The sequence below is a fragment of the Actinia tenebrosa genome, unplaced genomic scaffold (genome assembly GCF_029948245.1).
Source record: "Actinia tenebrosa isolate PJP-AT-01 unplaced genomic scaffold, QUT_ActTen_1.0 PGA_scaffold10__47_contigs__length_13832649, whole genome shotgun sequence".
Classification (NCBI taxonomy): domain Eukaryota; kingdom Metazoa; phylum Cnidaria; class Anthozoa; order Actiniaria; family Actiniidae; genus Actinia; species Actinia tenebrosa.
Window position 1 is genome coordinate 5,272,460 of NW_028292570.1, and position 17,439 is coordinate 5,289,898.

At 36.3% G+C, this 17,439-nt stretch overlaps 1 protein-coding gene across 1 annotated transcript; it reads right to left on the reverse strand.

The window, feature by feature from the left end:
- Positions 1–11,965: 11,965 nt before the first annotated feature.
- LOC116291044 (emopamil-binding protein-like) lies at positions 11,966–16,486 on the reverse strand. Its single transcript, XM_031698166.2, has 4 exons — positions 16,236–16,486; positions 14,831–14,977; positions 13,669–13,798; positions 11,966–12,281 (listed from the first exon to the last, which is right to left on the reverse strand). Exons 1-4 carry the CDS (start codon positions 16,403–16,405, stop codon positions 12,102–12,104), a joined length of 627 nt encoding a protein of 208 aa, XP_031554026.1. The 5' UTR covers positions 16,406–16,486; the 3' UTR covers positions 11,966–12,101.
- Between the last annotated feature and the right edge of the window lie 953 nt (positions 16,487–17,439).

Sequence of the window (17,439 nt, forward strand, 5' to 3'; positions counted from 1 at the left end):
TTACGCACCTTGCGTGAATGAAAAGCACAAAGGCGCCAAAAACAGAAAAACAGTCGTTTTGAAAATGGCAGCTTTACACTGAAGACTGTTATGACTAAAATAGTGGCAAAAATGTAGCTTACAAGTGAACCAAAAACGTCCAAAACTACGGAGAAAGTGATTTTCAACTGTAAGGAGTACATTTCAAATGTTGATATATCTTAGTAATGCCAAGAAAATCAATGAAAAACACAGTGGCTGTCTTTGTTGTTGTTGACGATGTTCAAGTTTATCATCGTACAATGACTTAGCAATGGAAAGCTTCTTGTACATTTTGTCTGGGTAGTATGCTTTGTCGGCTTTCACTCCCATGTAGAGCTTCAGAAAGGACTTCACTGCAGTTGTGAAGCTGCGAAGTAGATGGTGAGCGTGATATTCATAGTTAACTAGACGCACAACTGCGTGAACTCGGGCTTGTACATGTGGAAACCTATGACTATGTTTAAAGAACTGACGAAAAGAGAAGTTTTTATTTTTAAGAACATAGAATAATGAAAGTTCACAATTTTTAGTATTGCAATGTTTCTTTTTCATGTTGTCTTATAATGAACAAAAATTGGCATCCTCTCATGATAGTAACATTTTTAAAAATAAATATGGTGAGAAGTAGTCAATTTACTTCAACCTTCAAGATAACTCATTTTCCATAAAAAAATAAGGAAAATTTAAAACGGGAGGATTTATATGCCACATTTTTCTCAAGTGGAAATGGTTTTGAACATACGAAGTAAAACCGAAAAAATACCAAAATAAAACAATGGTGTAATAAAAGTTTTAAATTTTCTCTGAAATGATGGAAGTTCATGGAAGTTGGACTTAAAATCAAAAGATTTACCCATTTACTACCTTGAAATATTATATTTGAAAGTTTCTGTGAAGCATTAGATTGTTTTAGTGGTCGTATCAAGTAGGGACTAAGAACTTTAAACCAAGAGACACAAATATATATCTTTAATTGCTGACTTCAAATAACTGTATAAAGTCAACTGAAACGCATTATTATATTTTAACTTTAATTTCCCTTGATAAATCCTCTTAGAGCAAAAGTTTCTTTTCATGTAACGTGATTTTATTCAAGCTCATTCTCTTTTTTATAACCTTACATTCATTTTTGGTAAGTTTTCTAATCTTCACATAACAATGCAGCTCGGAGGACTTCGGTATACCTGGACGAATACGTTTGCAGTCAAACTCCTTTAGCTAATTTCTGCTCTTGTTTCTCAGACGCTTCAGAGTTCGTACTGGTATTCTACTTGGTTCACGATGACGTCTATATACACGATGATGATGCTTTGATCATTCAACATAACATAGCTCATAGCTATGTTTGATTTAAGTATAGCATGATTCTCGATAAAACGGTTCACTCAAAATGTTTCGCTCGTAAATTGATCTTTCATAAAGTTCGCGGACCGAACCGTTCCGAAAAAGTTTAAAAACTGAATTACAGGTTGATGCGCTTATAAATAAATAAATAAACAAATAAATATATACATATATAATATATAAGTAGTAACCAATAGTCCCCTTCACAGTTCCCACAGCTCACAGGTAGCCGGTGAGCTTGCAATGATAGACACCTCTTTTTAACACATTGGATAATTATTCACATGTCTCTATCATTGCAAGCTCACTGTTCGTCTCGCTTCGATGCAAAGGCACGGCTACCTTTCAGGATGGCGCAAGGAACTGTGCAGGGGACTATTAACATATGATTCATACTACTGTATAACAATACTAAAGCAAATGGTGATATTAATAGGGTTAATCCAGGTAGAGATCTTGGAATTTAACTGTAACAAAGTATTTAAAACGTTCAGTATATAACTAACGCAAATAATGTAATGCAAGGTTCTCTCCATTATCACGGAAAGCAAGGGTGGCGACGCTTACGCTAATGCGTAGTCTCTCACCAATGCGAACCGGGTTCGAGTCCTGCCAGTCTCGGTTTCGTATGTGAATAGAGTTGTTTGTTGGTTCTCTCCTGTGCATCGAGGGGTTTTCTCCGGGTTCTCCGGTTTGGCTCCGGCCTAAAAATCAACTTTTAAATTCCAAGTCGATCTTTGGGCTCCCTGTGGTTGGAGCTTAGCTCTGTTATGATTGTCCCAAGCTGTGATACAACAGCTAAAGATTATTATATTCTTTATATAATTGTTTAATCAACCAATCAGAATAATACAATTTTTTCCCTCTGTCAATATAAGCACAAAAAGGTCGAGTTGACTGTCAAAAGCGCTTTTCTCTGCGTGTGGAATTTTCTTCGTTGGCAAGACGGTTTTGCATTAGTTTACGAAGAAAATGACATTTCCTTTCTCCTGTTTTTGTTGATATCCACAAACAAATTGTTTTCGTGTGTATGTCAATAACTTGGTTTGGTGACAGGGTAGTCACGTCATTGTATTACTTTTAAAATTCCTCGATATTTACGTTCAAAAGCTTCAATTCCGCTAAAACTAGTCCTAGCTTAAAAAAAGAAGAAATAAAGGAAGATAATTAAAAAGTTCTCCAATTTTCCAAATTATTTTCAAAAAATTAAATTTATTGTTAGCCACTTTCATTTACTGTAGTATATTGCCACAAAAACCAAGCTTGGGCTCCCTGTCGTTTGGTCAAAGAATTTTTGTCGTTACAAAACCTGGAAACAGCAGCATGATATGACGTCATTCTGGACCACTAACAGACAATTGCGGATAACTGGGTGAGTTTGCGGATTTGAGTTCGCCGTGAAACACCTCTATTTTTTAGCCGTAAAAATGATTGGAAAGTCCTTTGAAAAAGTTTTATATGTGGTATGCATCGGAGTGTTACATCACTTGGCTGTTCTTGGATGTCAGAGGAACAGGGATTGTCATACTCAAACTGAACCACATGTTAGACGAAAATGCTGCCATAAAATGTTCCTACCAAGATGTATGGATAAAGTGCTGTGCCACTACTATGGAAATAATAACACCAAGCTGGCTACTACCTATCCAAAGTTTACTGATCCTGATTACGACAAGTTCAATTTTCCCGACTTCAATGAGTTCACTGTGCCAAATATCGATGAGCCGACGTTTTCTTATAATGATTATGATTCCACCGACAATTCTTCACGCTGGACAGGAGGTGCTAGTGCTGGTATGGTTTTTCTCGTCTCAAGCATTTTCATCATTGGTTGCCGATTGCTTCAAAACAGGCCGAGCCGAAATCATTTTAGGCAAAACTGTAATGTGCAACCTCCATCAGCGATGAACACCAGCCGAACAAACTTAGTCGCGCAACAAAATGAGGAACCGAGTAGAATGGTCATTCTAGCAATGACTCGAGAAGAAGACCACATTAGTCGTGAGAACCGTCCTCCAGATGACGAGCCACCTTTCCTAAGCGAAGAAAATATACTCCACAACTTACACAACAACTGCGCTCAGGAGCCTCCTCCATACGAGGAAACTACAGCGGAACCTCTTCTCTCCAATTACGAGGATTATGGCCACGCGGCCATGGACCAACCACCTTCTCCCGTATACCCCGAAGTTCACACATCTCGAAGTTCTATAAATCCTTCTCAGATCACACCTCCAATCCAGCAAAATCTGCCAATAACTAACGTAAACCCTCCATCATACGAAGAAGCTCAATCAGCAGATAATCAAGCTATCGAACCGCTCCCCTAACAAACTCGTTCATCAGTTTCAGTTGAGTTGAGAAAGAAATTATCATTTTATACTGTGCACCAAGTGAGTTACAACAATAGTCACAAATTTCATTAGATTACTGAAGCTTATTGTTTAACAATATTTGTGTAGGAGAGAGTTGTTTCATGGTTACAATGGGGAACCCAAGGCTATATATAAATTGTACAATAGCTGTTTTACAGGATGACCCTATTACACAGCTTTTTCGATCTTTTAGTTGATTAGTTGACAAAGACTTTACATCGTATAAATTTCAGCCAAAAGACTTTGTTAAGAAATTTTAACGAGATATAATTTGTAAAGTCAAAAATAGTATATTTTTAGAAAAACACCAGCTGTCTAGATCAGTTAGTATGTGCATTATTACTTTAATTATAGAATAATTTTGTATATAGTTTAGTAAACTTTATCTGTATACGTTGAGAGGTTGGTTATCGGAAGTCTGACCTTCCCTGACTGACCCAAATTAGGTGCCATGATTTGTAAAAGCTGCTTTTTTGTTTGCTTCTTTAAAAGCAAACAGAAGAGACAAGGGAATTCACTAGGACAAGGTGTCATTATTGGCGCCAGCGAGGGGTAATTCTTTTATTCTCTTGAGACAAGGAAAAACAAAGGATCATGCTTGTTTGGATGCGCCTCAGTAGGTCGCGACATTGAGACTCAATACACACTAATGCGTTTTTGTTTGAAAACGCAGACATTTTGATGCGTTTTGACCTTCCGTCCACACTACAACGATCGAAAACGATGAGCGTATCCATCGAAAACGAATCGATTTGAAAACGCTGTTCAAAGTGGAGCCAAATGAAAACGGATACACATCGTTTTGGTGTGGCAGTCGAAAACGGAGTCTGTGTTTGTGTATCATTTCAAAATTTTCCCCCATGCATCAACTTCCGTACTGGTGTCAGTCTTTCTACCGTGACATAATCAAGGTAGAGTAAATATAAAAGTATTACGGTAGTATGAAACTGAATTATGTATCACGGTAGTATAAAACATAATCAAGGTAGAGTGAAAGTATTACGGTAGTGTAAAACTTAATCAAGGTAGAGTGAATGTATCACGGTAGTATAAAACTTTTTTTTAAATAACGAAACGAGGATAAAAGAATACCGTTCGACGTTTATTTACTTGCCAAATACACTAAATATCCTTTATATAAAAAAATTCATAGAAAATGTAAAAAACTCTTTTCTGATCAATTAAAATCTTCCACAGTGCTTCTAGGCTCCAACGTCGATCTTCACATTTTGCTTCTAAATTTTAAGCAGATCTAGAATATTGCATAAGCAATGTCTATATGCAGTACATACCGTCAAACAAATAGCAAAAATAGTTTATTTTTCCCCCCGATTTTTCATCTTTCACCTTTTATCTAAATTGGGCTAAAACAATTGGAGCTCCGCTTTTAGGAAGTGCCAAAATTCACATCATCGTTGGGTTTCGTAAGCGCTACAATTTACCCTTTGTATAGATATGTATAAGAGTAAATGGTTTGAACTCAGGTTTGAAGTTTGTTGTGACGTGTGATTGTCTGGATGAGTGTAGTCTTGAGAAAAACAGTTGGTGGTGGTGACTTACGTTTCGACAACCTGAGCGGAAGTCATTTTCAGAGTCAAGTGAAAAAACGAGAGACAAGATACAGCATGCAATAAAACCTTCACCAACCTTTCTTGAACTGTATATTTCTTTTAATTTCAAGTACTACACTAAAACACTAATTTAATCGCATCAGGAAGTGCGAAAGAAGATCTTGAGGTTGGCCATATCGTGAACATCTCCTAGGATCGAATTAGAATTTAGTAATTTGTTGTTTTTTTTTTTGGAGGGAGGAAATCCGGAGAACCCAGAAAACCCTCGAAGCACAGGAGAGAACCAACAAACAACCGAAGGTGGAACCAAACTAATTCAGAGCGAATTTTGGACAATTTTATTCTCGCTCCCTTCGCAAAACAAATGTGTCAATTTAACTGTATTTTTCATATAATGTGCTTGGATTATCCTAGATTCTAACAGTGTATTTTATTTTAAGATTTTTTAAATGTTTAGCCAATTACGGCCGAAAATCAAACTGTGCCATTTATTAGTTTTTGGCTTTTTTCTCCTCATCCCCAGGTACGATTTTTCTGAAATTTTCAGAATCTTATCATCTAGTACTATTACAGCCTGTGTATAAATTTGGATGGAAAGTCTTGGGCAGAAAAAAAGTTATGACGCCGCTTGACAATTCGATCCAAAATTTGAAGCATATGAACATCGCGCTGCAGAAACATTACCATTGAATGGATTGCCTTGACGTTTTCACATATCTATTTCCAAGTATCGCGGATGAGCCTTACGAAAAATCAGTATCAAATCTTAAAAACTCATTGAATAAATGTTTTTTTACTAATTGTCGTTGTAAACCTCAAAAATGAGAGCTTTGCTAAAAATCACATTTTCGCCTTTTTCTTCTAAAAGGCTCCAAGTTTTTTAAAGTGAGGTGTACCTAAAGAGCTCACCCCGCTAGAAATAATTAATTCATATGCGCGAATTGTATTTTCTTGTGCGCGAAATTCAACTTCAATTAAACCAAAATGACAAACAATTGCATTTATGGACAATCATTTACTCAAAAGTGAAAATTCATTAGTGCTATTAGCATGATCATTGACAATCTATAACGCGCTTGGACAATCATGAGGGTCAACGTTATATTCTATAGCGTGGTTCGACAAACATTTGCAAGATTCGAATGAACAATAAGAGAAATAAAACAATCATTAGCGATTTTTTTTTTATCACTTTAAAACATATAAAAAACTCAGGATGGAGGCTGCGTAGGAGAATAGCAATTAGCTCACTTAAAGCAGCAATTAAAGCCGACATCAGCCGTCCAGAGATCCAACAACATACGAACTATCGGGCTAAGGCAAGACGACAAGGGATTGCTCTAGGTCACTACAGAAAGCAGTTGCTAATGGAAGGGTTCCAGAGAAATGTGGCAACCAACACTATCGCTAAATGTGATCAGTGGTTCAGATATATGCAAACGTATTTACCACGATGTATAAATGGCGAAGAAATTGAAGGCTAAAATAGTTTTTTTTAAAAATCGCTAATGATTGTTTTATTTCTCTTATTGTTCATTCGAATCATGCAAATGTTTGTCGAACCACGCTATAGAATATAACGTTGACCCTCATGATTGTCCAAGCGCGTTATAGATTGTCAATGATTATGCTAATAGCACTAATGAATTTTCACTTTTGGGTAAATGATTGTCCATAAATGCAATTGTTTATCTTTTGGTGTTATTGAAGTTGAATTTCGCGCACAAGAAAATACATTCCGCGCATATGAATGTACAAACGCGCTATTGATTGTCCATTGATGCCTATGAATGTACACGCATATTCAATTATTGTTATTGAAAGTTGATCCGCGCTAATGATGTTACTTGTGGTGTTGATGAAAGTACATTACACGTTATTGATACAACTATTGGCACAAATGAATGTACATTTTCTGTTAACGAACGGCAAAAGGTGTATTACCCAATTATTCCTGTATTAAGTTAGTCATGCATTACATTATCCACAAAATAATGAGTTAGAATCATAGTTTTGGACTCCTACGCAGACGTTCTCCCCCAAGGCCCCTTACATATCTACAGCATTATCAACAACGTATCATCAGTCAAAACAAATTGTCGGAGTGAACTGAGAACTTTTAACATCGAACGGCGATTGCACGACCAAAAACCTTTTTCGATATTTGACAGAAACAAATGTGCACACAGTGTACTTCAGTGTATCCATGTTGTAGTTCGAGATTTGCATATTTGATAAGCGTATTAATCGTTTCTTTCCAATTCGCCGTTTGACATTTGCCATTCCGTCTGACATCCTTTTTTGAAATGCTTATACAAATTCTAAAATATTAGATAATTTTTTCGTCATGAAAGCAAAAATCAGACAAAAACAAACAAGGGAAAGTCCCTAATTCTAAGAGTTTCATTATGTTAAATCTCGATCTCCGATTGGTTACTTTGATGTCATGGGTCAAAATTGGCGCAAAAATCTAATTGTGTTCGAAATTTCACTGGTTGATCTGCTTTGAAACTCAAATCAAGGGAGAAAAGAATCACTGCTGTTTCAACAATATAAATCCTACCTCCATGAGCCGTGTAAATAGAGAAAACTCGGCACTTCCTACTGAAGGTTGGTCAGGATGGAAAAGAGCCATGGTTCCCTTTATTCCTCAACATAATCAGCATTACTTTAGAGACCGTTCCTCGAAGCGGCCTGGATATTGGTGTGTCAACATAGATAGAGCCTTCGATGAGTACGATTGTGGTATTTATGAATGGCAGGCAAGAGGCACTAGGGAATGGCAGCCTTCTCGAGTAGTCGTGTATGTAGGAAGTACATGCAGATCGAAACCTGGGGCAATCGAAGACAGGATAAAAGAGTACTGTCTAACAGGATCCCATAAGGATAGGCTTATTAATAAAGCACTGGAGAATGGTTACGAGCTCTGGGTTCGCGCCAAGTCAACCGATAGCAAAAGGAGAGCAGAAGAGGAAGAAAACCAGCTCCTGTCGAGATATAATTACGCCTGGAATAAAAGGCTCAATGGAAATCGTACACGAAATGTGTTGCCATAAAAAAGTACAAAACTGCAAGGAACTTAAACAGAACTCGAACGAGTTCAAGCATACTTCTACCGTAGATTCAAGCTGACGTAAGCTTACGTTTTAACTTTATTTTAGAGACAGAACTAATGTACTTTTTAACTTTCTTTTCACCGCTTCTTCTGACTATAGTTATTGTAAATAAGTGATAAAAACACAGTTTAACTAGATTTTACTTCTGAGCAAATCATGCTTGGGCCACGTGTTTAAAATCATAATGAATAAAAACGTTTTCATCAATCTTAAGAAACATGAAATCGAAATTAAGAAATATAAAACAGTTTTCCGTTTTAGATTTAAGCAATAGAAAACTTTTTCCGTGTTTACATAGCCTGATAGCAACACGAGGGGAGGTTGGGAGAATTCGAGACAGTTATACAAACCCGAGACGTAGTCGAGGGTTTGCATAACTGTCGAGAATTCTCCCAACCCCCCGAGTGTTGCTATCAGGCTATGTAAACACAGAGAAAAAAGTTTTCTATTGCTTTTATAAAATAAATACTAAGGGAAAACATTACCACTTGCAAGAAAATAAATCTTTATTTGAATTTGATTCTCATATCAAAATACAAATTCTCCATACATCACGAACTTCGATCGTTAGCCAATCAAATTTTGTGTAATAAACGCCAAGGAGGCAAATGTGAAGCAAGAAAAAATCGCTAGCTATTTTAAACATTTATCATTCTAAAAGTTTAAAACAAATACAAAGAAATGTCCAAAGATTGAATAGAAATCTTAATAAAAGATTTCAGAATTGATTATCTTTACGAAAATGATCAAAAGTGGATAACAAGTGTCACTGTGAATGGAATTCTCGGTTGAAAGAAACGTGGTTTTGCTCAATTTGACAGCCAGAAAACATGGCAGCGAAGTTGATTGTTTCGTCTTGCCTCGAGAAGATATTTTGTGGAGCTGAAGAGCTATCGCTGGAAAAAGTTTGAAGCTGCTGACTGTTTCCTTGAAATACTTGTATTCTTTATCGAGCGGTGCATTTAAATCATGAGAAAGCACGTCGCTGAACAACCGCAGCAGTTCTGACGGAGGACGTGTGTTGTAGCTCCTGAGGGAATTCTCTTTGCGGTGACCAACGAGAGATTGTCATGATATTACGATCAGAAAGACCTGCATGAGACCATAGGGTTATGCCTGTGGCCCTGACACAAGTCAAAATTTGGAACTTCGTCTTCAAAATACATTTTTGGGGGCGTTTTTTCCCTCGAAAGAAACTGTAAATTTTTAATTTTTGAACTTGTACCGGGAAAACACAAAAGTTGTGACGTCACAACTGTGTTTACATATCCTCATGCAAACATGGCTATCAACCAATCACAGCGTGCGTACTATTTAATTTATTTTATAAATCCTGATCTAAACACTGGGGATGCCGAGAAAAGCACGAGAGAAGCGTAAGAAACCATGACGCGAAGCAGAGTGGTTCCTTGTTTCTCTCGTTATGCTCTGTCTGCATCCCACGTGTTTAGATCGATCAGAGTACTAAATAATATTTGAATGAAAGACAAAGCAAACACTAAATAAGTAAGTACGTTTGTTACTTAATATTTTGAATGAAAAACAAGGCAATGGCTAAACTATGGAAAACTGCATGTGGTACTTTCAGGAAAAAATTTGTTTGTTTTATATAAGATATATACTATACTAGCAAACAGCTTTATTAAATACCCTGAATATTTTATGTTCTTAGGGACTGGTCATAAAGTTAAAGGGGGGAGGGGATTTGAAGCAGGTTTCCTTTTGCTGGCCCAGCTTAAAATAAGGTCGAAAAAATGATGCCCCCACCCCACAAGTTTCCATGCAGGAAATGAAAAATGACGCAACCCTAATGTACAGTTTTATAGACAGCCCCTTAAATTTAATATTAAATTCATAATTTCTTTATATTTTTTTCCACAAGGGACCGGTCATAAAGTAAAGGAAGCCTAGTGGGGGAGTGGGTCGCACAACTTTGGACTTCTTAAGAGGGCCTCTTTTAAGAAGTTCAAAGTTGTGCGACCCACTCCCCCACTCAGCTTTTTTTACTTTATGACCGGTCCCTTGTGAAAAAAAAAAAAAGAAATTATGAATTTAATATTATATTTAAGGGCAACGACTTTCAGAAATAACTATTGAAAGCTAAAAATGCATAATTCAGTTATTTTTATATTTATTTTTCAACGAGAGTTGCCTTCACAAGTGCATATAATAAGGGACCTTTTTTATTAGTAATACCATGATCACCTTGAAATCCTTTGTTTCAAGAGGGACGCTTAATGACGAAAATCCATCATTCATGAATGCTTTATTCATACCATAGATTACAATGAGGAAAAGATATAAATACAGCTATTTCAAAAAAGGTTGAATATTGAATACTGCATACTGAATAGTGCACTCCAAGACCAAAGGGCATTGTTGGTCTCGTTAATTTGAAATAAAAAGTAAATATACAGCAATTAACTCTCTGCATGTGGTTAGTATATTGTTTCAAATGGGGGAAAGAAAAAAAATAAATAAATAAAAGAATTTAAAAAAAAAAAAAAAAAAAAAAATCCCAGCTTAGATAATGTCACTATGACCCACACTGCACTTCGATCTTGGAATGCACTATTCAGTATTCTCGACTTTCACATCCCCATAATGCCTTGCGTTTGGGTGGAGGGGGGGGGGGGGGGGGTGGGTTACCAATCAAAAAACTGTCCCAAATTGAAAGGTTTCTTAATTGAATTTATACTATACCTGTACCTATACTATATCTGTACAATACTGATTATTAGTTTATTCCAAGTTATTTTTGCGTGTACAGATCATAGAGTTTTGGTCTTACAGAAAATGTATTGACTTACAAAAAAATGTTTAAAATTTACCTTAAACGTCTTCAAGCTTCTATCTTTTCATGTTTTTTACTTCTTAATTTTATCTTTGGATACCAAACAAGGTATTGTCAACATTGTCTGATCAGCCTTCAGCAAAATAAGTGGGTTTTTACCCTCTTTCTTTCGCTTACACCACCCCAACTTGGGTAGGGCTGTGCCGCCAGGACCTCAGAACCCTGACCCTATCCCAGACCCAAAATTTTGATTTTGCATACCCTACCCCAGACTAAAACTAAGAATTGTACACCCTATTCCAGAATAAAAGACGGGGGGGGGGGGGGGGGGGGGGGGGGGGAATGACCGAATCGTTAACCCTATCCAAGACTAAAATGATACAGTCTAATCAATACTCTTTCACAAAACAGTGCAATTTTTTCTGTCTGGCAGGAATCAACTCGAGCCTTTTTTGACGTTTTCCTCAGTGATCATTGTATTACAAACCATGTCTCTCAGCCTGAGGAAGGTGAGTAAAGGTCCTGGGACTTCCATTAACCTTCCCTTGGCTTCATGAACATTTAATCACTAATACTTCTCAGTGCCATGGTATTATTATAATTATCGGAAGGTGGTAAGGTAAGGAGTGTGGAAAAATAGCAAAAATATATTTTTTTTATCGAATCCACAATTAGCATGCCCAATTTTTTTTGGGACACCCTGAAACAATAAGAACTTTGGACAACAAATTCTGTCATGGAAAAAAAGGTTAGAAAGATCTTTATTGAACAGCTTTTCGTTTTCGACCCCGAAGTCGTTTTTTCCTCAGGACTGACACAAGTTCTATAACTACATGAAGTTGCCTTAAAGAGTACAGGGTAACAATAGTATTCTATACATTTAATCTCTTTTTGATGTCTTCTTCTTGATTGGCGGTAATTGGCTACATATGTGATGCATTTCATAGAGTGATTTGACTATTATGCTTACTGGTACGACAACCCAAACTCCATTGAGACAGACAAACACAAACCAGAAATAAAAAAGGTCATTAAAATTGTCAAACCTTGGAGGCCAGTTCTAAAAGAAAAAATCAAATATTACAAAAAAAAAAAAAAAAGAAAAAAAATGGAAGCAAGAAGTGAAACCGAGAATAAGATAGAAGAAGCCTAAAAAAGATGAAATATTGGATGGATGGGAGGGTTGGGGTTCGGGTAGATTTTAGTGGATTTATGAAAGGTTGAAGTGAGCTAGTGCATGAAATGATGGATGAGTGTGAATGGAGAGTGGATAGATGTGTGGGTAAGTTGGTTGGTTGATTGAATGGAAATAACTACCCTATGTATCAGAATTAACAAAATGTGTAGTTCCAGAAAATATCCTTACCCCAAACATGGAGGCAACTGGAAATTCTGGAGGGAAGGAAGGTCAAAGAAAGAACAAAAATAATTTGTTTGGAAAAAATATTGGAAGTTCCTAGGGGTATAGGGGACCTTTTACAAATTCCCTCCATGATGTGGGGATGGATATTTTTTGAAATTACACAATGCTGCAAAATAGCTAAAACAAATTGTCGGTAGTCAATGGGGGAGTCACTGCTGATGAACATGGTGTGACCAAAATATGAGCTAGGTACTGAGAACAGAGGCAATAACATGAGGGAAGTATAGGCTTACTGCCTATGTTCTCAGTAATTAAGTATTTTATTTGTCATTTAATGAGAAGGTTTTCTATCAAATGTTTATATATTTGACTTAAAAATAACAAAAATTAAAAAATTAAAAAAAGATTTAAACAAATAACCTGCAGAGAGCTGGGCTGATGAATTGAACTGAATTGCTCATAATAAATGCAAGGTCAAATATAGTTATTAGAGAGTTTTAGATTTACGTTCATGGCAAAGTTGACCAGTAAAAAATTCTTTTAGATTACTGAAAAGAATCGCAAAAAAGTCTAAGTAGTAGAAAAACAAAAGAGTATTTGCGCTTGGTGAGAAGGTTTGTAAAAGGTAAAGTAAAATAAAGGAAAACAATGAAAACGTGGTAACCCTTGCCGTTTGCGGGGAGAAAAAAAGTCAATCTAAAACTCTCTTCTAATAACTGTATACTGACCTCGCATTTATAATGAGGGTCATAACAAAAATAAAGCCTTGTGAATAACAAAGAAAAATCGTGTCAATTGAGAAATAAAGACTAGTGGTTACTGCATGGTTGGCACTGCATTGGTTTGTTGAATAACACGAGTAAATAACATGGAAACTTAAATTCACTGGTAAAAAAGTTTGTAAATTATATTGAAGTTTTGGACAATAAGTTATCACAGTAAAACTGATACAAAAGTTTTTCATCAGAGAAAAAAAATTATACACATCGTATAATTATATATATAATTTTTACTTTGACAAAGGAATAACGAAACAAAAACCTTTTTCTTAATGCGATAAAAAGATTTGCTACTGTATACTTACTGATGGAAGGTGTTTAAAGCCATCTAGAATTTCAGCACCTACATACATTATACAGCCCATTAGCTGGAAAGTTGATGTCATGATAGCTATGGCATGACAGTACCATCTCTTCTGGACAATTGAATGATACCTGTAAAACATGCACACATATAAGTGGTGATAACTAGTAGAACTAGGGTATACAGTCCTTTGACTAAACGTTGTTGTTGATCGAATCATCCCTACGAGCCTACATCTAAAAGGATAACGAGTAAATAAACATGCATAATTAATTGTTCTCTATCAGTCGGTGGCAATCGCACAATGGAGAGCAAAATAGGAAGGACTAGCAACAGGAAACGTCAGTAATTTTTAAAATCTTTTCACGGTGTATAATTTACCTGTTCATCATTACTGTTTCATTAGAAACACCCACGCAGCTCACACTAGTTTTTAGCTAGTTATCTCTTCTCATGATGTATTGTGTTTATTGAACTAGAATCCCACCATGAGTTCAATTAGTGTCATTTACAATCAATTTAAAGAATAAAGAATAGACCATTTCACAGATCCCGCGGCTCAACCTCAGCCTCGTCAGCGTGTAACATATTCTTTAGAAATTGCCTACAACCTGTGAAATTTTTAAGTGTTTCAATTGTTCGTTGATGTGTAAATTCCTTTCATTATTGCGGACTGTAGGCAAATTCTATGCTGACGAGGCTGAGAGGTTGAGTAACGGGATCCTTGAAATGGCCTATTCATATTTAATAGATTCCCTTGGCAGAATCATGGAAAATGCTAATCAAAATATGATGTGGAATCCTCAGTTCTGATTGGTTGACCTTGAGATTGTTCTGAAAGTCAATTCAGCTGCACCCAACACTACTTAATTGGGGTTTTCAAATGTTACCTCATAATTTAAATCCATAACATAGACATGGTAATCAAGTACTTCATGACCAGCCGACATGTGTCAGTCGACTATTGCCCAACTGTTGGTCGACAGTCGCCTGACTGTCAACCAACACTTGCCCAACACTTGACCGTCTTTCTACCAACACTTCACTATGATCGTTTTGCCTACATGTAGTTTTGCCTACAGAGGTATCATATCAAATACTTTGCGATAAATTTTCAATCTGAACCAACTAACTAATAATTCCACCCTGCTCTGACATCTTACCATATAATGCAGAGAGGTGTCATTATAACCATTTCAACAGCAGATATTGTCATCACCATTGGGTCTTGTGTTTGCCAATAACGTACATCAAGTTTACCATATTGTTCGACAAGCCACTTTGGACCTCTGCCAAATATTCCTACAATTCTATATATCAATAAAAGTATGTTTATCATGCCGTTGTATGGAGCAAATAAGTTAAAGAGATCTAGAATTGGGGATGGAGATGGTGCACTTCGCTAACCTTTTAAATAACATGTAGCAGGTTGCTAGGCTGGGGGGGAGGGGGTTGGGGGACTAGGGATGTGGTGCTGGGATCCAAAAACCGCGACCCTATCTATAAAGACAAGAATACCTTGAAAAAATATGCCCTGTTAATCGAGCCACAACATTGTAAATTTTAACCCTATCTACATGTAAGACCTTTTTAAAGTGTATATGACACGAAAACATTCCATCATTTAAAATGTATAGTTTGTTAGTAATAATAAATATATCGTAACAAAATTTGTTTCAAAAGCTTATTTCTTGAGATATTTGCGAAAGTTAATCCCAATTTGTGACGTCATTTTGTTGACACGTACTCTAGATTCAGTAGTAATATACTAAATATAAATTGTAATTCATATGAATTAACAACAAAAGACATATTTTAGTCAGCTTCATTTGATAGCTTACGTAGTACTCTTCCAATGTTGGGAAACTGAAAAGTGTACTACTTGAAATTAAGATTCTATATTCAAACATATTTCATGTATTTGCAACTAAATCTGGAGACTTGTAAACAAAATGACGTCACAACTCGTGCTAAAATTTTTTGAATTTCTAGAGAAATGCGTTTTTGGAACAAATTTAACCGTGATATTCTTATTAATGCCAATAAAATACACATTCTTAACATTAAAATTTTTTCGTGTCATATACACTTTAACAAACCCCACCATGCCTTATTTTCTGCATTTTGTGGCAAATTATTCTTTTGATATTTATTTGTTTAAATGAGATTGAAAAGAATAAATTTGACACAATACTTTCTATCTTTTATTCCCTAATCTACAGGGATTGGCAGAGCCTGGGGGGAGGGGGGAGAGCTTTATTTTGCCTTTTAGCTTGAGTTCCGTATGATTATTGATAAATATCATAATTACAAAGGATCAACAACTTCTTGAAGTTGATCTCAGCAGAGAATGGCGAAGGATCAACAACTTCTTGAAGTTGATCTCAGCAGAGAATGGCGAAGTATCAACAACTTCTCAAGGTACATGTCAGCTAGAAAAAGACGAAGTCCAAAACAAATTAAGTGCACTTTGCATTCTACCAAAGAGTCTGTTTCTAGTCGTGAATAACTGCCATATCATATGCTTATCATTTAACGACAGATTAAAGAGTATTCTGGACTACTAACCCATCCATGTAGATGTGAATAAGGCATCCATTGAACATCGCCCACCATGCAAGACCGACGGGACGACCTGACCAAAACACACACAATGATATCAAGACAACAGGAACGAGGTTTACAGGATCCTCTATATCTACTAGAGAATACTTTGCTATTTCTACGATGCGATCCATTGCTATATACTATAAGATTAAAGTTACAATTTAGCTCGAGTTCTTTTGAACTCAATCGTCTGGACGGAAGGAAATTATCGGCAGGCGTTGCTCCCGTTATTACTGGGATCCCTGTGGTACAGCTAAATCACAGGAAGCCCATTTCAGATAAATTAAAGATAAAATCGAATCAAAGTTCATATTATTCAATTTTTATTTTCTTTCTTTAGCTTTATTTTACTGTGCTTCCCAATCACCGCGGGAAATCACATAAGTTTCTGTCGCGAAAATAGGGTTTTGGTGGACGTCAGTCACAACGTTTGAAAGACATCATCCGCTTTAGACTGCGGTGGCCTCTGAGGTCCCCGGCTTCCCTTGAAAAAAATTAGATGAAGATTGAATTCTGTTGAAATACAAGCCTTACCGGCCTCTGGAAACATTGCTGCTAGGATTTACCTTGTTTTCCCTGGGGAAAATGGGACTTAGGTTTCTGGTGTTGGGAAAAAATAGGCCGATGAGGAATAGGAAAATAATGAAAGAAAAAGCCTTTGGAATTTGAATGATGGGAGGTGGGATGTTTAAAAAACATTTGGGTGGGAAATGGGATTAGCACTCCTCCAATCGGGAACATCAATAATTCTTTAGGAAACGACGTTCATTTCCTTTGAAACGGTATATATATATAAGTATTTCTTGTAAAAAGTAAAGCCTGTTCTACTATTTATAGAATGTGGACGACCTTCATCCCACCGGCCGAATCACTCAACTGTTAGCACCGCGCCAAAATAGTGAACGATTGTGTTCGAATACACCGTTTACTCAAGGTTGCGTGCGCATCCAAATTTAAGGAACTTATATATCAGAACATATCAGAACAACAGTATTATCATGCATTGGTATGAAATTTTTTTTTAGATAAGAATTCAAAAATCAGATTATTCTTCTCTTTAAATATAAAACTGTTTTCTCAATTTTACTGAATTTGCGTTTTTCAATTTTGTGGCCCGTCAAGTTGGATGCGCACGCAACATTGAGAAAACCATCTATTTCGGTTA

What these genes read in the sequence shown, in the direction of transcription:
- LOC116291044 (XM_031698166.2), bottom strand. Translation starts at nt 16,405, where the DNA reads ATGGATCGCATCGTAGAAATAGCAAAGTATTCTCTAGTAGATATAGAG. An exon ending in ACACCTCTCTGCATTATATG is followed by an intron (nt 13,799 to 14,830) that starts GTAAGATGTCAG and finishes CATGTTTTACAG; the next exon opens with GTATCATTCAATTGTCCAGA. An exon ending in GCTTTAAACACCTTCCATCA is followed by an intron (nt 12,282 to 13,668) that starts GTAAGTATACAG and finishes TTTTTCTTTTAG; the next exon opens with AACTGGCCTCCAAGGTTTGA.